This window comes from Epinephelus lanceolatus, chromosome 19 (assembly GCF_041903045.1).
Source record: "Epinephelus lanceolatus isolate andai-2023 chromosome 19, ASM4190304v1, whole genome shotgun sequence".
NCBI classification, from domain to species: domain Eukaryota; kingdom Metazoa; phylum Chordata; class Actinopteri; order Perciformes; family Serranidae; genus Epinephelus; species Epinephelus lanceolatus.
Window position 1 is genome coordinate 26,020,566 of NC_135752.1, and position 25,556 is coordinate 26,046,121.

General features: G+C 40.6%; 1 protein-coding gene across 1 annotated transcript in view; it reads right to left on the reverse strand.

The window, feature by feature from the left end:
* The window catches only part of LOC117269282 (uncharacterized), a 40,911-nt gene extending 15,789 nt beyond the window's left edge, over positions 1–25,122 (reverse strand). The window contains exons 1-9 of the mRNA XM_033646204.2: positions 24,692–25,122; positions 22,864–22,941; positions 22,507–22,591; positions 21,090–21,125; positions 19,755–19,894; positions 19,407–19,530; positions 17,389–17,533; positions 16,826–16,930; positions 8,750–8,877 (exon numbers count right to left, since the gene is read on the reverse strand). Of these exons, the coding sequence (XP_033502095.1) occupies positions 8,750–8,877; positions 16,826–16,930; positions 17,389–17,533; positions 19,407–19,530; positions 19,755–19,894; positions 21,090–21,125; positions 22,507–22,591; positions 22,864–22,941; positions 24,692–24,881 (1,031 nt within the window). The 5' untranslated portion in view covers positions 24,882–25,122. The remainder of the gene's footprint in view (positions 1–8,749; positions 8,878–16,825; positions 16,931–17,388; positions 17,534–19,406; positions 19,531–19,754; positions 19,895–21,089; positions 21,126–22,506; positions 22,592–22,863; positions 22,942–24,691) is intronic.
* Positions 25,123–25,556: the final 434 nt, after the last annotated feature.

The window sequence follows — 25,556 nt, forward strand, 5'->3', positions numbered from 1 at the left end:
ATGTTTGTTTTCCTCTGTGCGCGTGTTGGCGTGTCTGCTCCAGATGCGCATCAAAGTGTCCCGGAGATGACACGTACAGCGCTTCTTAGTTCCGCATTATTTAGAACCTTCTGTATTACTCTAATTAACAGATTTAAATAATCGAAATTTGGACGTTTGTGAATCGATTCAGATTCGTCCACGTCCGAATCGCGATGCATCTAAGAATCGGAAATTTCCCCCACCCCTAGTAGCAGATATTATTTTATGTTTTACAAGCCAACGGCAGTCACAAGCTAACAAGCTAACAAACAACATAAACAATTAAAATATGCTTACTACGCTTACTATTCTAATTCTATTATAACTTGTCTAGCTGCCAATTCTGATGGAGTCTGATGAGGCTCAAACATGTATGGCTGAATCCAGTGTTTCCTCTAATGCTAATGCCAGCCATCTTGCTATGCACTGCTCTTTCACTGGTTACCAGTCTAGCCCTGGTGGTGCTGTGCCAGCACTGGAGAAAGCAAAGAGGGAAACCTAGAGCTAGCAGCGGTGGTGGGTAGTGATGGCCTCACGAAGCATTTTCTTTACTTTCTGAGCCCACTAGATGGCACTCTTGGTTTAAAGAGAGAGTCTCAAAGAATGGCAATTCAGTGTGTTTTAAACCTTTTTGTTTTAAACAAAAAGCACCATCTAGTGGCCTCAGAAAATAAAGAAAATGCTTCATGAGGCTTCATCTGGCCATCACTAGTGGTGGGTGTGGCGGGGCAGAGGCCAGATCAGGAATTTCTCCATGAGGGAGAAAAAGTAGATCTGCTTCCAGCCCTTTTTCAAAGCTGCTTTTACTTTTTATGTGGGCAAACCATATTAAACAAAATATTAATAAATTAATTAGCATTTTTACGCACTTGCCGTCCATGTCTGTCGGGTGAATTTAATAGTTTTTGGAAACAATGGAGATCTACTGCATGGCATGATGAATAAGATATTGTACGTCAGGGCTTTCTACAGACAATACTTGTCAGTCGTGTCAATTCTTTGTGGGTTTGAGTCTTGTGGGATTTGCTCACTGTAAGAAAAATGTATTACCGGATTTATACTTTAAGTGTAACTGGTGGACTCTAGTGTTGTATTGATATGAAGAAGCCCAGAGCATGGATTTCTTTGGAGGTGATCTCCGTTTATTCCTGTCAGCAAAAGGTAAAAACAAAATCCTCCATCAATTACAACCATATAACTGGAGCTCCTACACAAATTAAGTGACACAGGAATATGTTAGCATATCATACATTAAGTTTGGGCTGGAAAATGAACTTATGAACATAACTTAACAGCGCTATAACATGGAAATTACTACGAGAGCAATGTCGCTTACCTCTCCCATGGAGTACAACAGCAAAAGGGGAGAGGCAAGGCGAGAGACAAACGTTCCACATATTCACAATGGAGGCCTAAGCATGTCATGTAATAACAACTGAAACAAATTTTGTGTAATTATAATACTTTATATTACAAATGTACATTTGACTTTATTACACATATTACTGGTGTATAACTGACCCTGTTACATTAGAATGCTTTAAGTCTGAATGTCTCAGACCTTGAACAAGCTATGGACTAAATTTAAGACATGTACATTTTATGTTTTGTTCTTTTTAAAACGATCTTTTTAAATCACTTTAATAGGTCTATATGTCTTACTTATGTGTGCTATATATGCTCCTGCTGTGGAAAGAATTTCCCCCTTGAGGGCAATTAATTAACCATGTATCTATAATTTTGTCTCAAGTAAGGAAAATCTCCTCTGACTCATTCTTTAACCCTATCCTATCTTGCAGGATGCACACACTTGAACAGCATACAGGGAATCCCCATTGGTAAAAACCGGTATGAGGTGGACAGTTACCATGGCAGCAGCTACCTGTCTGTTCATTCATAGATTTCTTTCATTGAGTGTTCTGTTGCTTTTATGTCCACTTCAGGTGATTTAAGCAACCACTGCTAAGTTAACATTGTGTTATTTATAAGTAGATCATCAAAAAATATCTTTCATAACTACAATAGTATATTTATTTTCTTTTTTTAACTCCAAGAATCTAGTTTGAACTTATTTTATCTCTTTGCCATTGTAGGAAAAGTCATATGCTGTAGTGTTTCCTTTTTAGTGAATTAACGGTTGACCATAAAGACCTCATTGTAGGAGGTAAAAATGAATAAATGCTTGACCTTGAAAAATTGTCTGTTTTATGATCATGCTCGCAGCAGCAACAAAAAGGGAATGAGTAAACTGCTTAAACAGATGCTGCTAAATGTGTGTGCTTGTGCGTCTGTGCCTTTTATTTGTCTTCACTGATTTAAACTGTCAGTTCCACTAAAAGGGGTTTCATAACGGTGGTTATATTTAACTGATAAGAGGGAAGCCCCAAACTAGAAGAGAACATTTCCTTACAGAGGAATCACCCCCCTTTTTGTTCTGGGAGACACACACACACACACACACACACATAGACAAAAAAAAAAAGAAGAAAAAAAAGCCGGATAGGATCTTCTCTGACTCATTTTTCTGTATACCATCCCTCTCCACAGGGCATCATTCTCCCCCACCCTGCACACACACATACACACACACACACACACAGACACACAGAGGGAATCCCTATTGGTAAAGACGGTGTCAGGTGACCCGTTTCCATGGCAGCAGCTACCTACATACATACATTCATAGATTCCCCCCCCCCCCCCCCCCCCCCAACCACTCTGTCGCCTGAATGAAGGCGAAGCATGAATGAGAAAAAACAGGTGAATGGAGGAAGTGGATGAATGGTTGACTTTGAGAATGAATTGGTGAAGGAGTCAGAGCAGGTTTTATTATACTAGAGCTGGTGGCACAGCAAGAGCCATCTTTAACTGTTTCTTTGCGTATCTGTGTTATGTTCATGTTGCATTTCCCCCCTTAAATCTGTTTGTCTGAGCTGTACAGTATATGTAAAAGTGATTATGTCAGATTTATGTGCTCAGGGATTGTTAATTATCTGCATCAGTTTCTATGGCAACAGTGTAGGCAGATGTATATGTGGCGTTATCCATTGTGATTTTTTGCAGAATCATAAAGCAAGCTGCAGTCCACACACCTAAACTAAACTAAGGGCTAGTCAGTTGTGTATGGCAGGTATCACAGCTGGTAAACGGGCACCTGTCCCAACTATTTAGGAACGTGTTGCTGGCTTCACATTCAAATGAGAGTATATTTATAACTAAAATGAATGCTTTGCGGTTGTGCGCCTTCCCATGCACAGAAGATCTATTCAATCAGCACAGTTTTAAATTGTGAAACCCAGATTAGTGTCGCCAATTCATTATCTGACCAAATGTTTCCCCTACTGTTCTTGAGATATGACGTTGAATAATATATTTTTGCAGAACATTATGATGTCACAGTCAAGTTGACCTTTTGGTTATCAAGTGTCATTACTTCATTATTATATTCCATTAGACATTCGTGTGAAATTTTTTCATAATTGGTGTATGAATTCTGGGGCCTTCCCCTAATAGTCGACCAAATGTTAGTCGACCAGATTTCATGGGTCGCTTAGTTGCAGAAAAAAACAAACAAACGTGAAACTCTCAGCAGTCAGGTTAATTTCTGGGCTGGCTGGTACCTGCGGTTATTCCACAGGCTAGTTAATAACATGTTGGGCAGGAAATCCAAAATGTGGGATCATTTTGAGAAGATGAAGGATGAACCCAAGGTGATATGTAAACTCACCTTCATTGGTCGACAATAGGGCTGCCACTAACGATTATTTTCATTGTCGACTAATCTGTCGATTATTTCTTCGATTAGTAGACTAATTATTTCATGAAAAAATGTGTTAAAATGTTGAAAAATGTCAGTCTGTCTCACCCAAACCCCAAAATTACGTCATCTAATGTCTTGTTTCATACTCACGCCAAAGGGTTTTAGTTCACTGTCACAGGAGAGTGTGTAAAGCTGCCAATATCTGAACATAAGAAGCTGCAGTAAGAGTATTTTGGGGTACTTTTATAGTACTTTTCTATGAAAAATAACTCAAACCGATTAGTCAACTACTAAAATAGTCACCGATTATTTTAATAGTCGATTAGTCATGGATTAGTCGACTAATCGTGGCAGCCCTAGTCGACAACAAACATGATGTATCATCTGAAACATGGAAGTAGCTACATGCCCATTAGCCACTTAGCACAATCATTACTGCTTTGCCGACAGCGTCATTAACAGGCGGTTCGCTCAGTGTGCAACGTGCACTTGTAGATAAAATATAGGCCTATATTAATGAAGGTTCATTAGTACGGTTGTGTTGCCCTGCCAAAAATATATAATTTAATAATTAAATTAATATTGTAAACATGCGGGTGACTAGTCAACCAATGGCCCTAAATGACGACTATTGGTTGACTTGGAAAATGTTTCGTCAGTGGCAGCCCTGATGAATTCTTGCGTTATGGTCAAAAACATGTTCTGTGTGGTCACAATGACCTTTGACCTTCGACCACCAAATTCTAATCAGTTCATTCTTGAGTCCAAGTGGACATTTGTGTCCAATTTGCAGAAAATTCCCTCAATGCGTTCTTGAAATACTACGTTACAAGAATGGGATTTACGTACGGACAGACGCATAACCTGCTTCCAGCCACGGCTATCACAAGAACAGAAGCAACAAACTGGAGACTGGAGTTTTTGGATTTAATGTTGGTGCGACTAACTACACAGCATCCGTTCACATTGCGTTATTAAGCAGTTTGTTTAGAGCAGTAATCTGGAGACATGATGTAACTGTGTGTATGCCTCTGCCGTCTACCATGGACGTATTATTAGATCTGAATACTGGAACCCCAAGATGGCACCTATTCAGTCCAGTGACAGCTGCTTGCCTGATGCATACACCAGAAAGTTTCTACCTTCCAAACTTAATTTGGGAATAATCCGCCTACTTAATATGTGCGTCACAGATTTTAAAACGCTTTTCTTGGCTCAAGGAAAGTTTCAAAAATATAAAACCTCCAAATTTCAAAAACTAATAATGGGAAGAGTTGTAATCAACACTGTATGCAGTCCAAGGTGTTCAGTCAACAATTTTTAAGATGTCTGATTTATAGAGGGGTCTATGGGGAAAATGCTTATAGGGGTCGCAGGGATTTTTTTTTCTGCAATACCACAAGTGGTATTATTTCAGACAGTCACATGGTTGCTGTCTTTTAGCGTTACCATTCTTAGCTGGAGAGCTACTATTATCACCTGGCAATGGTTGTTGTAATTTCCGTCCTTCCTCATTTCCTCAACACTTACTCCTACAGAAATCATCCATCTTAAGGGAAATCTGTCCAGTACCGGTTTTCCATCCTTCCACCCATCAATACAAATTCACCCATTTCTCCATCCTCCTGTCTGTTTTTCCTTTCTCCAGATTATTTCCTTTTCTCTTTAAATGTTATCCATTAAAAAAAAAGACAAGAAAAACTACCTACCGTGATGGACATTGATAAAAACACAGAATCTTCTTTTTACTTTCTGGATTTTGTGAAAATGGCTTTTGTGACGCGTTTCCTCGACCCTTAATGTGTCAGGGTGCTGAAAGCTTCCTCCCTCTTACTCCTTCTAATGATCAGTGTGTTTGTGTGTGTGTGCATGTGTGCATGTGTGCATGTCTCAGCGTGCATGTGTGAACCACAGTAAGTGGCAGGTAGGGTGCGTGGACAGAGCTGCACACACTGCAGACATCATCAGCCTTTAAAGATAGGCCACTTATAATGAAAGTCAGTCAGTTCCCAGAGACGGTAAATGAGAAAGTCCGTTGAAAAAAGAAGCTTCATCATGATGACAAATGAAAAAGAAAAATCTCAATCTCAATTTGACGTCACAGCATTATTTCCTTGAAAAGCTATTTCCTCTGTGTGGAAAGTTCAATGCTTTCCAGGATGTACCCTGTTATATTCCCTCAGTTCATTTTATCCTGTCTTATGAATGTCTTTCATTCTGCTGAGTGATTTAGATGTGTAGGTGAGGCAGCTGCATCAATAATACAAAAAAAAGCTGTTTTTTTCAGTTTTGAGAAGAAGTTGAACCACTCACTAAAGAATCATCATTTCTTGAATATCATTCTGTCTATTTTCTGCTCCTGTGGGTGCACGAATTGGTCTTTCTGCCTCCTCTCTGATATTTTAGGCTTCTTTCGTGATTGTTGATTATCTAAGCGAAATGGCAGCTCTAGACAGACGCAGGCGTTCTTTCTAAAGGACACAAATCTAAATTTATTTAGTGCTGCAAAGTTTTTGACTTGCTGAGACTCAGTGAATAATACAAGCCGCTTTACATGTAAAAACTGATTCTAATAACGTCATGCAGTTAACACAAATTAATGATTGCTGACAAAGTGACACAGAAAGGAGTTGTTTCCATGTGTATGCTAATTTTATAGACTGCAGTTTGTGGTGGAGCTACCTTGATTTGTATTGTACTGTGTGGTGTTAAAATACCCACAGAAAGGGAGCATCATTTGTTTTCCTTGTGTGTTCACCGACGTTGCTTGATGTTTATAGCAAAGCATTCCCATGTGTGGGTTACAGCAACACTCACTGGCCACTTTATTAGGTACACCTTGCTAGTACCAAGTTGGACCCCTTTGCCTTCAGAGCTGCCTTAATTCTTGGTGGCATAGATTCAACAAGGTGCTGGAAACATTCCTCAGAGATTTTGGTCCATATTGACAAGATAGCATCTAGTGTTGTCAGGGTACCAAATTTGGGACCCACAGTACGATACCAGTGAAAGTATCACGATTCTGAGTAGTATCACGATACCACAGCAAAAATGAGGCAGATGTGCCTTTTGTCATTTATAAAAAGATAAATAATTTTTCTATAATACATCAATGATATTTCAGTGGAATAAATTACTTATTGACTTATTCATACTTCAAAAACAGCATCAATAAGTGATTAACATAGGGGGGATCAAAATAAAATAAATAAATAAAATAAAAATCAACCATCCACCCCCATCCTCTGATAAGACAAGAACAGTCCCTTAAGTGTGGTGAGGTTTGTGGACCATTACCTGCCACAAAGAGTAATGTGAACGGCTCGTTTCCCCTCTGACACGTCACATACCTGTGTGCCGCCACAGCTCGGCTGTTCAGGTATTTCTGGGCAGTCATAACACCGACGAAGACTTATCAGACGTGGAGCCGGGCTTCTCAGTCACTGGTAAGCTGTTATCTTGCGCCGCCCCACTATGGCCGCCGTATTTGACAGGAATTCGTATTATGCATGGACACTCACCCTAGTGGTACGTGAGGCACCGTAGTACTACGGTACTCCAACATTATGGTATTATATGTACGGTGGTGTTTAAGTACCGCGGTCTACCGTTGGTAACAGTATACCGTGCAACACTAATAGCATCACACAGTTGCTGCAGATTTGTCAGCTGCACATCCATGATGAGAATCTCCCGTTCCACCACATCCCAAAAGTGCTCTATTGGATTGAGATCTGGTGACTGTGGAGGCCATTGGAGTCCAGTGAACTCATTGTCATGTTCAAGAAACCAGTTTGAGATGATCTAAGCTTTGTGACATGGTGCGTTATCCTGCTGGAAGTAGCCATCAGAAGATGGGTACACTGTGGTCATAAAGGGATGGACACGGTCAGCAACAATACTCAGGTAGGCTGTGGTGTTTAAACCATGCTCAATTGGTACTAAGGGGCCCAAAGTGTACCAAGAAAATCTCCCCCACACCATTAAACCACCACCACCAGCAGCCTGAACCGTTGATACAAGGCAGGATGGATCCATGCTTTCATGTTGTTTACACCAAATTCTGACCCTACCATCTGAATGTGGCAGCAGAAATCCAGACTCATCAGACCAGGCAACGTTTTTCCAATCTTCTATTGTCCAGTTTTGGTGAGCCTGTGTGAACTGTAGCCTCAGTTTCCTGTTGTTAGCTGACAGGAGTGGCACCTGGTGTGGTCTTCTGCTGCTGTAGCCCATCTGCTTCAAGGTTGGACGTGTTGTTGGTTCAGAGATGGTCTTCTGCAGACCTTGGTTGTAACCAGTGGTTAATTGAGTTACCGTTGCCTTTCTATCATCTTGAACCAGTCTGGCCATTCTCCTCTGACCTCTGGCATCAACAAGGCATTTTGACCCAGAGAACTGCTGCTCACTGGATATTTTCTCTTCTTCAGACCATCCTCTGTAAACCCTAGAGATGGTTGTGTGTGAAAATCCCAGTAGATCAGCAGTTTCTGAAAAACTCAGACCAACAACCATGCCAAAGTCACTTAAATCACCTTTCTTCCCCATTCTGATGCTCGGTTTGAACTCCAGCAGGTCGTCTTGACCATGTCTACATGCCTAGATGCATTGAGTTGCTGCCACATGATTGGCTGATTAGCTATTTGTGTTAACAAGCAGTTGAACAGGTGTTCCTAACAAAGTGGCCGGTGAGTGTATATATATACCTTGTATTCTTTATTGATATTTCACTTGACTTTCACCCTAATTCTTTTTTTCAATATGTTTTGCTCTTCTCGTCTTTGGGTTTTTTGTAAGAAACCTACATTTTAAATTACAGTTTGTGTATGTTCTGCGTCATATTCATCTTCTTCTTATATAAACTAACTTTAAATCTCTTTACTGTAAGGAGGAAGCATAAGTCCATTCCTGTAAAGACATCTAAGCTTAATGAACAGACAGACTTAAGGACAAATCTAAGATCCTCACCTTCCGTTCCATCTCTCCGGCAGGAAGTCGTCTGGCTGCTGGAACACCTCTGGGTCGCGGTGTACAGAGTGGCTGATATAGATCACACCATAATCCTTTGGGACATGAAACCCTGCGAGCGTGGAGTCCTGAACACACAGAGGAAGAAATCACATTAGTATATCTAATTTTAATCAACTGACAGTGCACCAAAGCTTTAATGCACATTCAAATGTTGGAAAGTAAGCTGCTCCTTACAAGAGTCATAAAGACTCCTCTAATATTCTAGTAAAGTGTGTTCTCTACTCTTGCAGAGAAGTCACTGCTCATTGAGTTGAGTTTGGATTTTATCTCTCATTTATAAACTGAGAAATCATGCCAATGCTGCACATCTACAATGTCTATGTATTTTAAAGGGGACCTATTTTGCTTTTCCTTATTTTCTGACATATAATCTTACAGTGTTGGATGTTCATATTAAATGTGGCAAAAGTTTCAAATAATATGGTAAACGTATGTAAAAGTAATCGCTGCAAGCAAAAACCTCGACTTCAGACCATTTTCCAGACATGGGGGAAAGTCACACATGTGCAAGTCACAAGCAAGTCTCAAGTCTTTACCTTCAAGTCTTAAGAAAGCCCCAAGTTAGTTGTGGTGAGAATCAAGCAAGTCAAGTCAAGTCAAGTCCCTGCTATAAGTCAAGCAAGTCAAGTCGAGTCATTGCTCAGGTCAAGCAAGTCACAAGTCAAGTCATATGTCACATACAGCAAACATCTCCTCACGATCAGCTAGCTACATGTCCTCTGAATAAGTCCGGTCTCTGTAGGCAGCCCAGACTCCGCAAATGGCAACAAAAACATTTGGGTCCAGGCTGCACCAACCAGCCAGCACAAGATCAGCGAAAGCAAGCACACACACATGAACGCGGTGCCCATGTCTCACGGTCTCGCGCAAGTGCGCACACGTGAGGCAGTTACAGCTACCGGCTCCAATGAGGCTAAAAACAGTTCAAATTACGTTTTTCAAAACACCTTTTTATGCTGGGGCTTCAGGACACTTGGATCACTACGGACGAGCAGTATGGAGATATTTTGTGGTTTCAATTATGTGTTTTTGGACGTTTGAATCTGGGGCGCCTTAAGCCTCCATTAGGTGGAGTTTTGTTGCTACCTCCTCTCCCCTTGGATCTCTGCAAGTGTTGTGAGGACTCTAAAACTTCACCTGAGCCTCCATCGACATGAGGGTGAGTAGATAATGGCTGAATTTTCATGTTGGGTGCACTATCCCTTGAACAGGTGTGTAAATCCAGGTTAACTAGCAGCTATCGCTCGTTCATGACAGAGTCACAGTGGACGAGGGGGCGAGCTAGGTTCGTTGTGTTTGATAACATTATTGAACGTAAACAGAAGTGACGCCCAACGGTGCTTAGCGTGCCTTTAATATTGAATTAAAGCCAAGTCCTTTTGTCATCTGTCTCAAGTCAAAGTCAAGTCTCAAGTCATGAATACAAAGTCAAAGTCAAGTCGAGTCCTTTATCAACGTTAGTAAAGCAAGTCTCAAGTCATCATATTTGCGACTTGAGTCTGACTCGAGTCAAGTCATGTGACTCAAGTCCCCCATCTCTGCTGTTTTCCAACATTTATTTTCTACTTTGGCTAAAAAATGACGTCATGTCCTTACATGGTCACCTGCTTTGGGCATGCTACTTCGAGTGTTTACATTACATAGCCTACACTGCTACATTTAGCTACATGCTAACATTAGAGAAATGTGTAAACTCAGTTGAACAAGTTGTTAATTTCTTGGACCATATTCCTGCTGGAACATGTCTAGTTGTGTTTAGAAGCTTTTACTGGAGATGGCCATTGTAGAAAGTGCCGCTATTCTTGACTCACAGTCATTCTGCCGCTGCAATGACGGTGCTGAGACCAGTGTTACCAATTCCGTTCGAATGAAAATAGCTAGCACTAGCTCCAAAAGTTGCCAGATTATGTCATACGGTTATGATGGAACCAAACCAATTAGAATCGCTGACCAATCAGAGCAGAGTGGGCTTTTTCACTAACAAAAAGTCAGCTGGGAACACTGCAGTGATGCAACTTTAAGAACATGCTATTAATATCCCTTTGCAGCAAAATGAATGGGAGACCTCTTCAACACTGATGTTTGGCTTGAATATAAACTGCAATTCCATTTCAAACAAAATTTCTTTTGCTGATTTTTCACTAAAAGAGCCACCTTGGGGCAAAAAGACCACTTCTCTTTCCTCTTCCCTCTTTCTCATTTTTCTCTCTGCCTCTCTGCTGGAGTGGAAAATCTTTTACAAATCTCTCTCTTTCTGCTGGTTCTCACTGAGAGATGTCGCTCTTCATTTCTCTCCCCCTCTTGCTCTCAGACACACACACACACACACAAGTTGCAAAATCTCTTGCATATCTTAGTTTCACATGGATGGAGCGTCTACTTTTTCCACCTGATTGTGAATACTAATAATCTCTTTCTTACACCCCTACCTGCACACACAAACATCTCATCAACGCTTCACTCCACATCCAGCACTTCCCCCTTGGTTTTCTTTGTATTAGTAGTGCTTTTGAGGTTGAACAAAGGCATTTCCAAAGGTACAGGCAACTGTTACTTGTTCTTTCCGGTTAAATATGTAATATTAAAACACTTCCCTATGGAAAGGACTGCATGAGAACGTGTCTGTCTATCTACATGTCTATCTTGATTCATCATAAACTCCAATTTTAAAGTACATCGGCACTTTCACAGTGTCACTAATCAGATGAGAATAGTCTTCAAAAGAGATGTTTGTACTTAAACATGAGTACTTATCAACACAAATACTCTTGTCTATCTTTAAGACACAGACAGTAGAACAGGTATGGGACAGGAACTCCACAGCATTGATCTAAGCAGCACCTCTAGAACTCTTGTGTATCAGCTCATACACTTGACACATGATTTACAGTGCCACACCTATCAAATGTTTTCACATGAAACAAGTTGCTAGTCCTAAGTGGCTATGGTTCAGGACGTAGAGTGGATCATCCACTAATTAGAAAGTTAGCCATTTGATCCCCAGCTCCTTTAGTCTGCATGTCAGAGTATCCTTGGGCAAGATACTGAACCCCAAATTGCTCCCGATGTCTGTGCCATCGGTCTGCCAGTGTGTTTAAACTGAGGAGCAGGTGGCAGCTTGTGTGGCAGCCTCAGCCACCAGTGTATGAATGGATGAATGTGACTTATAGTGTTAAAGCTCTTTGAGTGGTTGGACAACTAGAAAGGAAAAGGTCCATTTATGTTGATGCATATGTTTTGGGTATGATCAGTGATCAGAGATTCTTGGACTTTATTTAGGTTATTTAGGACTTTATTTACTTTACATAGGTCACTTAGTGGCTTTACAATAAGCTTCTGTCACCAGTGCCGAAATTTCAGGAAAAATATGCTTTACGGCAGGAAACGCGTCAAACGGGTCCTCATGAGGAGTTGGGATTGAGATAGTTGAGTCACGAGCACAATGTCAGACGGATAAAGTTTGGAGACAAGAGAAAAACGGCCTAGCAAAAGAAAACGAGCTCCTCTGTCTGAGGAAGCAAAAAGGAGAGTGATAAAAGAAGAGGAAAAACAAGAGTAAACCTCAGTCAGGCGTTCAAGAGATGGAGGGAGCTCCGTGACCAAAGAGGCTTCAAAACCAATGTCCAGCTAGCTTTATTTCTAATGGATCAGTAAGTAACACGGCTAAATGTTAGCTACTGTAGATGAGGGACTGAGAGGACTGTACTGTACTGGCTGCTAGTTAATTCTTAGCTGGCCAGCATCGCAAATCACCGCAGCCAGGGAAGCAAGTGTGGGTCGGCTGACATCCTCGTTGCCATTCTACGGCAGCCCTCGGACAGTGATACCCTCCTCCCTTCCGCCTGCTCTCTTCTCATGGAGGCAGCTATCGACGGACAGCGCCCAGCTAAGTTACATCCAGCTAAGTGAACACTGAAGTTTGTTTCCCATTCAATTTGAGCTCCAACCGGCCGCGTCGTTTCCATACGGTAGTTTATTCTAGAATGGGGACTGTTGACATGTGCATATTGGTATAATTCCACTGTGTCTACTGTTGTTTGTACTGATACTGTACATATTGGTATCATTTACTGTGAGTTGTTTGTACTGGTACTGTACATATTGGTATCATTTACTGTGAGTTTTTTGTACTGGTACTGTGCATTCTGGTATAATTATTTGCATTACTATTTGTTTTTTCTTCAGATAAATCTGATAATTGTTGCTCGGTCTCTTAACTCATTTATTTAGTAGAGTGTCCACACACCTTCTCATTCAACATATACATAGAGGTATACTGGTGGCTTTACAGCCCATTTTATTGATTATCTCTGATCCCCACAGTCAATTTGGTTGTTGCGACAGTGCAACACAACACCACTGACGCTAGGTAGCGCCAAGCTCCTATCTGTTACCTCTTTAAGTTAATGCTGTTGGGAGTTATTAGGACCTACAATATTTTCTGATCACTTGTAGTTTAAAGAACAACTTTATTGCAAGATTTCAGCCACAAGCCAAAACATGTAGGTCTTGCAATAAGGTATAGCAATAAAGTTGATCTATATACTACAAGTGTTGCTGGTGTTTCGACCTCTTTAGACTTCTTTTCCTTTTCTATGCACCTTAGAAATAGGGGAAGTTGTGCCAGAAATCCCGTCTCTGGGGCATCCTCTAACTCACTTGGTAGAGTGTGTGCCCCATATAGGCAGAGTCCTTTGCAGCTGCCCTGGTTTGACTGCGACTCGTGGCCCTTTGTTGCATGTCATTTGCCCACTCTTTCCAACCTTTCCTTCCAATCTACAGCTGTCCTATCAATAAAGGCGAAGATGGCAAAAGATGTGCCTGCTTCTACAGGTCTTACTGCTACAAAAAAAAGCAAAACTTCATTATTGACAGTGTGCTGCTCTGTTCTTGCAGTTGTTTGTGCGTTTGATGTGCTTTGTATTTTCAAAAATCAAAGCTGTTAATCACACACAAAGTTTCTTGTCTACTCAAGTTAGCATCAATATTCTAATAGTCTTTCCTCCACTAATAATAACTAATCCACCTTGCATAGTTGTGTCTTTGTTGTCGTATTCTTGGAGTTCTTACTTCTCTGAACTTCTCTAAAACCACACACATCATGACCCCATATTCCAGTGAGGCCTGTCAGGAATCAAACTGTGCTGGTGCGATTCCCAGAAGTGGCGAATGACTTTCCACTTGGCTTCACAGTGTCACCAGCACACATCAATCCCACCGCCAAAGACCGCCCCCCCCCCTCTTCCTTCCGGGGAAGTGGAGCCAATCAATTGCAGTGACGGATCAATGCCCCTGATTGGGCCGTTGCATAAGGCCGTTTGATGAGGTCATAATGATCAAACACAGCTGGCGCAGGAGGAAGCAGAGGCAGCCCTCAGAGTAAGCAGCCAGCCAATCAGGAGACGGGACTTTGAGAAAATGTGTGATTCTATTGGCTGACGGTGCTGATGTCAAACCAGAAAGCGATTATTTTCATGAATGAATATCAATGTTGTAACATATACAGTAGGCCTGCTGGATATGATGCTCATATGGGCCAGGACATTACAAACCGTCATTAATAAGAGTGGTTATAAATCTAACAGGACACACTTATGTAGCCGTTTTTGTTTTGCTGTGGTCTCTGTCCCAGGTGTAACGCTGCAAAATTATTAAATGCTGCAAGAGGAAATGGTCTCAAAAATAAAGAGCTTGTCACAGACGCCCACTGACTGAAGCTGAAACAAACTTCATGCAAAATGACTGGTATATAGTGCAGGGCTAAAATAATCTACTGTGTACTGTGTTTGTGCTTTTTGTCCCAACACCTGAGCTCTTGATACTCTGTAGTACACACAGGAGGGAAGACCTCATAGTAGAGGAGGCTTTCATCTACGGTAATATGTCGCCATCTAGAGGAAAGAAGGGCAATACAGAAAACAGCAAACACACCGGCCTGTGTTACTGTTTGTAGACTACAGGCCAAACTAAACACATTAAAAGGCACAACAATGACTATCATAACTCCTTCAAGCACACAGTCACAGTGTATATTAGATAAGGTTTATGGTTTTGTTATGATAGATTTGACGGAGAAAGACTGTGGTGAGTTCTACTTGATCCACAGTGCCACAACTGGGTGGTAGATTCTGGGGCAGCTGTGGGCTGAACCTAGCACAGACATTACCTGCAGTGAGGTTAACTCTTGAGAAGATGTTCTGAGGTAATTTGAAAGAAGCTTATTTCAGTTAATCAATGTCTGTTGGTGAGTGTTTGCCTGTTGGGAATTATAGGCTCTGATTGTTAATGATGTAGGAAGGCCTAAAAGGTGACACAAGAAAAAAAACTATATGAGATCTCAATAAACAGGATCACTTTTAAATGAAAATTGCTGAATCAGTTAATCCTTGATTAAACCTTAAAATCCCCCTCCAGAATGACGCAAGGGAAGCAAGTCTATTCTCTCTTTGACCCACACTGAGAAATTCTAGCTCTGGCCTCTGCCCTGCTCACCACAGCTGTTTGTTGTAGGCTTTGATTCCAGTCTCCACTTTCTCCAGTTCTGCTTTTGCTAGTTTTTTTGATTGAATTATTTTTGGGGAGTTTTGCCTTTATTTGATAGTGAAAACAGAGACAAGAAAGCAAGGGAAAGAGAGACAGTGCATGACATGGAGCAAAGAGCCCAGGCTGAAATCAACTCCGGGCTGCTACAAGAAGGACTAAGCCTTGATGGTATGCACTCTACAAGGTGAGCTACTAGGGCGCCATCAGGGAAAGAAACATCAGAGAGAATCAGCCGTACGTGTTTGAGTCTGGGTCAGACAAAGACTCAGATGGGGAGTCTCCTGTGCACCAAAATCAGCAACTCAGCAGACGAATGTGAATCGTAAGTGTAGTTAGCATCTTTGTTCATGTTTTTTGTTAGCTTTTTAGTTTGTATGCTAACTGACAGTGGCTGACAAAGCATTAATGGTTGTAAAATATACAATAATATCTGCTCTGGTGAGGTGTTTGTTAGATAGTTGAGAGAAGCTCCAGGATCCAGTTTACATCCAAAAACTGCTCATCTTACCATGTTCGGTGTCAAATCTTTTACAATGCTAATGCTATTTCTCACACTCAGACATGTTCATTCTGTGCTGGAGGGTTCAGGTCTCTTTGCCGGTGTTGTGTTGAAGTCTGTTCCCTCGTAGATACAGTATGTGTCCTGTATTAGACAGCGATTGGCTTTCGTAATAGTGACATACCTAATCTGGCATGCCCGGCGTATGTTTCAATCTCAGATTTGCAGACATCGCCACCCTCATTAGAGGAATTTGAAAACACTTCTCTTGTGAGAAACATTACAGAGACACAAAACCGTATAGTCAAGGTTGGACATTTTAGGGGACATAAACAGAAGAAAATCACATTTTTGAGTGGAGGGGTTTTTTTTAATGAATAGTTTGGCCATTGCACAGCCTTGCAATACCCAAATTAAAATATTTGCATAAAATCAGATAAATAAAAGATTCTTATTGTGAGTTGCACTCCATAAAGAAACAAAAAACAGCCCAAAGACTATATGAGATGGGTTGTACTTACTTTAGTTTGCTCTATCTTGCTCTTATTTTTGCTGTCTATATTGTATTTAATGTGAACAATCCAGGGATTGGTAGCTAATTCCACAGTTGCACTGAAGTTAAGATTTTTAGGACAATCTACTATGTGCCAAAAAAGAGAAGCATAAAAAGGTTGGAGTCCCATTTCATTTGGGTCTCTACACAACAGCTCAGTGCTTTTCATCTGCTGGAAATGCATTAAGACTTTTCAAAACCCGATATATGAAAACAATTAAGCATCACACATAGAGCGCGCTTTTGAGATTAGATTGGTTGCTAACATTCTGGTCAGTAATCAGTTCAAATTTGTCCAAACTGGAGTTTCAAAAATCTGGATCTGTCTGATCAAGACTTGAATCCTTGACAGCCCCAAAGAAGGTCCCAAAACTGACACTGGAGCTGACATAATAATCAAAAGCACGAAGAGTCCTACCTGATCAGCTAGTCTGCGTCCACCGATGAAAGGAGGCCAAAGTCTCTGAACCTCCAGCAGTACTGTGCGCAGGTAGTCAGGGTCTTCCATCGCTCGCTGACGAGTCTTCTCATGACATGGAGAGAGATTTTTGTTTGTTAATTTAATTTAAAGCAGAAAAAACTGAGCAAGAAAAGTTGTGGCATATGGTTATTTTAGAGGCTTCGTTTTTGTTTTGGAGGAAAATAAATACTGGCGATGACTTTAATTTTACAAGTTGTGCTGTACGAATATCAGTTTCCATCACAGATTTATTTTTCTCAAGATAAGTGCTGAGCTACGAATGCAAATAGCTGAATCATGATGATGGATTTGAAGTCAAGGCCATGCTTCAATTTTTTGTTTTTTTGTTATTGTTAAACCAAATTCTTCTAATCCCAAAATCTTCAAAGCCTGTGTGAACATTGAATCACACCAAAACTTGCCACCTGTATGATTTCTGTGTAAAGTAAATATCTCTTTCAGTCACATATTGTTGTTGTTTTGTCTCATCAACACACACAGTTTTAACTGTGTTTACATACCTGTTTGTTTCCACTGAGTGCCAGCGTGAAGGAGGTGAGCAGCGATGCCAGAGCTTTGGGGATCAGAGCTGAGATGAAGAGCAGGAGATGCTGGGAGGCAGAGCTTGAGTCTGGCAGCGGCAAAGAACCAAGGGAGCCGACAAAACTAGAGCCGCAGAGGCAGAGAGGAGAGAGCAACACTGAGATTAAGATTCCACTTTCCACAAATCATTAATAGCATGGCCACAATAAACAAGCTAATGTCCGAGCAGAGATTAACGGCCTCGACTAGCCTCTGACTTATGACCCAGAGAGAGAGCTCTTTGCGTAGGAATGTCACAAAAAGAGAAGGAGCCACCGCAATTATAAGCGGGAAATGTTTCTGCAATTCAAAGATTTGTTTCAAATGTTTTTCAAAAGCTCTCCCCTGACAAATAGGATTTAAGAGAGCAGCAAAAGAAGGCAGGTTTTACGGAAAAGTGCAGGAGTCCAAGGTTCAGGCAGAGAGTGATGCAGACAGGGTAATGGCCATTTTATTTTGGAGGACCTCCAGAAATTGACTAAAAACTTGTGCAACAATCTAATGGAAACATGAGTTCTGGTGAACAATCAGCGAGCAGGAACAAGAAGTAGAAGCTGAATGTTGTTTGAATCTGTGCATCATACAAACTACTAAAAACTTTAATACTAAGCATGATGTAAATTGAGTATGTTGTGCATTTACACTGCACTAGAGAGGAGAACTGAGAACTGGTTCCAAATTGTCTGATCCATCAGAATCAAATGCCTCTGACCTTATCAATTCTTTTTATCAATGCCGGCATGCTTTTCTCACAGTTGTGCATTGCTAAAAATGATGCCCAAGTCCTGCGTCTACTCTTCTGGAAACTTGCAACAAGGAGGAGTCATGTTAGAGAGGAAGAAACAGTCCCAAGTGTGGCCTCATTACATGATGAAAGATAACAACAGTGCTGCTTGTAATGTCTGTAAAATGATCATTTCATTCAAGTTAAGGGTGGACACTCCAACTGTCTACACAACATGGGCTTAAATTCCAGGAATGCCATTTATTTGACACTCTAGGCTTCCAACCAAGCGGCACGTCTGTTATTGAGGATAAATATCATATTATAATAGCATTACTAATGATATAATAACATTAGCACCACACAGACAAGCTTGGCAGGTTTTTTTTCTTTGAGGAAGAAAACCCACATGAAAACAAATGCTGTAGAAATATTTCTTCATTTCATCTACTGTGTTCAGACTGAGAGATAATAAAAGCTGAAAAACAGTGATGACCTACTTTTTCCCCACACAGAAAACTGATCAGGAATCAGTAACAGAATCCATAAAGAATCGGACCCATAAGCAGAAACAATAATGGCATCAGCATCAATAAAATCTCATCAATTCCCATCCCTATGCTGCACAGTAAGTGGCTTTTCTGTGTGCAAGAAATGCCCGGATGTATATTGCATTAGCAAGAAGCTGAGCAAGTATGAGGCATGAACAAACCAGACAAACTCGTCTGCCCCACAATGCATTGCATCTCCTCAGACTGAGTGACACCAAGCAAAGACTGAGGTTTTGATCTAGGCTAAAAGCTAAATACCATTATGTGGTGAGTTAATTCAAATAATGCCTGTTTGGAAATATACTGCGAGATGTAAGAGCCGCTGGCCGGGTCAGACCTGCCGTCATGACTGTCTTGCTTCAGTTTACTTCAGTGTGAACAATCTGTTGGTAACAGCATACTTAATGGTTTATTTAGTAGGCAGTATGTAGTACATAGAGTACATACTGAGTAAAGTAGGCAAAGTAGGTGATTTTGAACACAGCCTTTGTGTATCTAAGCTTCTAATGTACTTCTACAAGCAATGAGGAAGATAGGAACAAAGAAAGAAACAAAGAAAGAAAGAGGATGCAAGACACTGACAGGCGAAAAAGAGAAGCAGTGAGGTGGTTCCTTCCCTCTCTACTGGGAAATTTGTGTCTGTGTGAGTGAGACAGAGGTACAGTGACACATGCAATCTCACCCCTGTGTGTCATTCTCCAGTTTGTCTTTGATGATGTCCATCAGTTTATCTCTGGCCTCCAGAGCGGTGGAGAAACCCGACAACCACAGAGGAACCTTCACATTGACTGGAGCAGAGATCAGACCTGCAGCAGCAACAACAGGTGTTCAGGAAACATACAAAGAGGATTCAACCCACAAAAAAAGTCATAATTATTGAAGTGAAATAAAAGGGGAAGTAGGAGATGTTGCAACACTGTATTACAGAACAACAAAGCTGCGTTTGAGTAGAAGAATTTGCATGAACCCTTTTTAGAGAAGTTTGTTTGCATTTTTTAACTACACACACAGCACATCGGTGTGTCCCTACCATGCCAGTGCTGGGTGCAGAGCTGCATTATTTCCTGAAAAAGCTCAGGCTGCTCCTCCGCTCGTACGTTCAGAAAGAGGCCCAACACCAACTCTGTCCCCAGACGTTTAAAGGTGGAGTACACACACTCCGGCTGGCCACTGCAATGGAAACAAAAATCAAGCACACATCATGAAACTGTATGTAAATATATGAGAACAGATGAAGCTTAAACTTCCCTCAAAGACAAACTAAAGATAGGAAATCAAAGCCTACAGTAATATGAAGAAACATGAGAGCTAAACTCAAGATGGTTATCATTTTTCCTGCTCGTTTGCAACTATACGAAACCATGTTACGGCTGCTGTGTACTTGTTTTGATCATGTACACACACAGTAAAACACACCATCTCCAGCCCTCCAACCTTGTTTCTATGTCCCTGTTGTTATTGTTTATCTCAGGTATGTTTACAGGTATCAAGACACTGTAGTTAATGCTTTTTAAGACATTTTCAAGATATTTTTCAACCAAATTTTTGGACAAACCATCTTTTTCTTATTCAAAAATTGCAGGTAAGAATAGTAGTCAGATCAAACATCCTCCAACGCCACCCAGCTAAACTCCTGTCTCCAGGATAAGTGAAGGTATGGGCAGCGTGCAGTTTTTGGCTGGTGACAGTCTGTGCATGTGCTGTAGGTACTGAGTGTGTGTGGGATTGTGACTAGGGAGGGACAGCTCTGTGTATGGGCTGTATATATGTAAGAACTGTATGTATAACTTTTTTGTATCTTTTAACAGCAGGTACTGCGTGTATCCAAGATTCATTTCCTTTGGGACAATTAAGTCTATCTTATCTTAAATGCTTGCTTGCGCTTCAGCTCTAAACTTTGTCTTTACTTTTCTTGAAGTGCCTGATCAGCACCGTGCTTGTGCAACTCAAAACTAAGATGAAAGCAGTAGGGCGCACTCAGCCTGTTCTGTTCTTTTTGTACCACTTGACCTATTAGATAAGCGTGTTGCTGGATTTACTTACTGGCCCAACATGGCATTTTACCTGGGATATCAGGCAATTCTTATTATTTTGCTTACTGTTTGCAGCAATTAAGACCTTACAATTCAAATTTAAGGCCATTTAATGACTTTTAAGGCCTAATATATTTATCTAATTGAATTTAAGACATTTCAAGACTTTTCAAGGACCTGCAGACACCCTGTATCTACAGTAAATACCTTTTATGTTTTTGTTTTAAATGTACTCCTTTTAACACTATTTGTCCATTGCATTGGACAAAAGCATCTGCCAAAAGATAAACATACAAATGTTTTAGGTGTTGGAGATTTAAGTTCAGTGTTACCTGAGAGAGAGGTCCTTCAGACAGCGCTCACACACACTGTGGAGAGAAATGGGTAAAAGAAACAGACATACATTAGTCTCAAGCAAAATACAGTCATTCCATTTCAGCCTTTGTCAAAAATACGTCCTGTTGGTGCACTCTGCTACATTCTGTACAATGTCACAGCATCACAACCGTGCACACAGTATTATGATTGTAGGGATTGGTCACTGTGTTGAACACACGGATGGTAAGTGCTTGCCCAAGAAACCTTTGACATAGACGGACATGTTACAACTCTTGCAGCAATACAGGCTTTGTAGTTATGTCACAAATGATTTGCCACTATTTTTGGTCCCATCATGCTCTTAGAAAAGAGGCTCTAAATACAGAATAATGAAATTCAAGTCTGTCTGTGAAGAACCATGTCACTCTCCAGGTCATAAAACACATATCAACACATATGCATCCACATCAACAAAATGTAACATGAATTAAAGGGTAGGATTGCTATTTCATCATCCTGGACTCCTATTTTCCCAAGTTTTTGTGTCTAAGTGACTGATGGGAACAATGATTTTTTTATACTGTCTAGTACTGAGCAATACCACTGCAGAAGGCAGTGGCAAAATAGGCTGCAATGTAACCACTCAGTGCATGTTTGTACCATAAATGTACGTCCACGTGCTTATTTTGCCACTGACAGGCTCAGATTGTTGTGTCTGACAACATTATGGACACTTAGCTACAGTAATAAACATTTTTGCTAAAGAGTAAGATCCTTTTTGTTTAAACAGAAACAGCTCCAAAATCGCCATCGCCAAAGCCACCAGACTCCATTTAAAAAAACAGTAATTTTAGCGTGTATAGAGCCAGTATAATTTCACACCTAACTGTGTGAATTAAGGGTTTATTTCAACCAAACCAGAGTTGGTGATTGTTAGAGCAGTGGAAAGATGAACCAAAGCGGTTGTTGTGAGTTTTATATTGTTTCTGTTGACACGAATGAAGTGTGTTTTACGATGATAAAATTATAATTTATTTAAATGGAGTCTGGTGGGATTGACAGCAGTGATTTTGTAGCTGTTTCTAGTTAAACACAAACGATCTTACTGTTTAAAGAGGTCTATCTCTGTAGGGATCCTTTCCATAAGTTGTCAGACACTTTATAACAATCTGAGCCTGTCAGTGGCAAAAAGAAGCACTTTTAGTGGACTTAAATTGATGATGCAAACACACCCTGAGTGTTTGTCCACATTGCAGCCTCCCTTGCTGCTGCCAGCTGCAGCCCTCTCACTCAATACTAGTTTCAAAGATTACTGTCTCCATTAGCCACTTACACACAAAAATATGTGAAAATATGGTCCAGGATGAAAAATACCAGAGGTCACATTTACTGCTGAAAAACTGTTACACGTAATAAAATGACTGTATTTACCTGGTGATGTAATCATTTGATGATTGTAAACAACTTCCGGTGAACAGGCTGGTGAGAGACAGGCGGAGAAGACATGCCTCCTCACCTGAATCACACAGATACAAGATACTCATATTTATATTTGCAGAGCTGAATTTAAGCACATTTCTAAAACTAAAAATATCAGAAAATATTCACGTATGTAACTTTTTAAAAACATTTTTGCTTAGAGATATAAATAAATCAATTATTACGACTGCTGCAGATTCATCCTCTGTCGATTAATAACTGCAGGTTTAATACTGTAATATTTGATAGCCACCTCAGAAGCTCTCTTTTGATGCTGTTTGTGAGGTTTTCGTGTGTGCATGTGTTTACCGTTAGTGGTGACTAAGGTGTCACCGTACACGTTGGTCATCAAGTCAGTTGGATCCTTCAGAAATACGTTGGATTTATCTGAAACACAACGTAAACTTTGTCACAAACACACATACATAGTGTTCACACACTCAAACAATGTCCATGTCAGGGTTTGATTCTGCCAGTGCTAAAAACACAAAGCAGGCACAACACATAGCAGCCAGGAGGGGAAGAGATATTGATGATGCTTCATTTGAAGAGTAAGTTATTCAATTCCAATGTAACAATATACCAATAATGAAAATAAATCCAAATCCACAACATGTAACTTCAAAATGACACAGGAAAACAAATAAAATCAAGGTTGGACATATCTGTGAAATATGTAAGTACTGTAGACTGCAGTGTGTGTTAGTGTTGCACGGTATACCGGTACTAAAATAGTACCGCGGTACTAGAGTATTCGCCGGTACTTTGAAACTGATTCAATTCATTAATTTAGTTAATTTATTTTACTCATTTATGCACACAAATGCCTTTCTTGTTCCTACTGGAGCAAGTGGTGTGTATGACAACACCTGTATCAACATTCGCAGCTGGCGCACGTGAAAAAAAGCAAGAGAAAGTCTGCCTTGCAAAGGGAGACAACACGAGACAACACAAACTTGGTGGAACATTTGAGTTACCAAACTGTGATGTCCGTACGGAGGTACTTACTGAACCATGATTTTTTTGGTACCGTTACACCCCTACTATTTATTGTTCTAAAGGTTTGTATCCAAAAGGCCTTTTCCTTAGGAAAAGTACCGAAGAGTATCAAAATGTATCAAAATTCATATTGGTATTGGTACCGAAACAAAGATTTTGGTATCGTGACAACACTAGTGTGTGTTCACACACAGTCTCCTTTAGGGAGGTGAATTTGGGATAGCTGGGACAGGCTCCAGCCCCCCTAACAGGATAAGCGGTTAAGGAAAATAAATTACTATAACAAAATTTGTTGCAGAATTCTTAGAGTTTTTAAGTTCTTTTATTCTGCTCTTTTCCTTTTTTGTTTATTTTTAACTTTCTGTCTTTTCTTTTTTAAAATATTTTCTTGTGTTTATTTTTATTTTTTAATTAATTTCTTTAGTTGCTTGTTGCCTCCTTCCCATGTTTTTGAAAGACACCAATTTGCTCAGGGTTCAAAGGCAGTGTGTAATGTAAACCTTTATACCATGACTTATAATGAACTACACTGAACTTTAATGTGAGTTTATTGAAACTTTATTTGAGTCTCATTTAACCTCCTTTTCCCCTTATTTTCCTGAATGATTTTCTTCTTATATGTAACTTATGTTGACATTACAATTAGGTTAACAATTATTAGAATATTTCATAGCACAACTAATACATTGTTTTAAAGGGTAGCAGACGACAATAAAACTCTCATCACCATCCTGACTCCCCTGCAGCAGCATCACGAGTGTGTCCCATGACACATCAGACTAATCTCGGGGTGAACAATATTCCATAGAGGAAACTTCCCTTTTGTTATTTAGCCTGGGTGTAGAACCTGAGTCCTGAGGCAAAGAAGACAAGGTCACAATGAGCTCACAAAGAAATACAAACACATTAATTTCCTTGTGAGGATGTGTCTATGTAATGACACATTATTAAACCAACAATGTATCATATCAAGTAAAATGACCATTAATTGCGCAGGTTATAAAGGCTATTAATCACCATTTAAATACAGGTGTTTTAGCCTATTTGTAGTTGGGACAACAACACGCAGGTGAACTCTACGATGCAGGTGCTCACCTGTCGCGTGCACACACACACACATTACACAGAGACAACATACCACAGAGCAGCTCCTTCATCCCTTGCACGGAGCAGATGAAGGCGGTGGGTCTGTTCAGCATGCGGCTCTGAAATACTCTGCTCCGGTGTTTCTTGACCCTCTGCTGGCAGAAGCTCACCGGGTCCCGGTAAAACTCCAGCGACTTGTCCCCGAGCACCGACACACCGGCATTTCCTGGTAGTTTAGACATCCAGCTCGGACGGTGGAGACGCACTTTCGATAAAAAAAAATAAATAACTAAATAAGCTGAAAGGTGGATTCAGTCGAGATGGTATCGACTCCTAAAGGATACCGGCTGTGAACTTTACTGAGACTCGGTCCAGGTTGTGTGTAAGCGCCGCTGTCATCGCCTGTTAATCATTTTAATCCGCGAGGCTCTATCTGTGTCATATTACTGCAATCTCACTGTCGTCATTGCTCTGCCTCTGAACGCTGCACCGGGGAGTGACGCGTTCAGGTGATGTCCGTAATTTAAGCTTTCCTCTTCCTGATGCGTTACCGTGAATCTGTTACTGTCATTTCTACTTATGCAGCTGCTGTGCTACAACACATTTTAGTTTGGGCTAAATTATTATTAGATTATTATTTTGTTTGTTTTATTCAAACAACATGCACATCTCCTCTACAAATAAACAGTTATTGTTTTTTCTAGCACTTAACTTTCTTCTACAATTACACCAATAAGTGGCGGAAGTGAAATGTTATGACGTACCCCATGGGTGGGGTTAACTGTAACTGTAACACCTGCTGGAAAAGCCTGTTTAACACAATTAATTCAATACAATTCCATCTATATACTGCAGGTCTCCATCTACATCAGGGAAAGGATAGGTATCTGTGCATGTATCCATTAGTGATGGCCTCA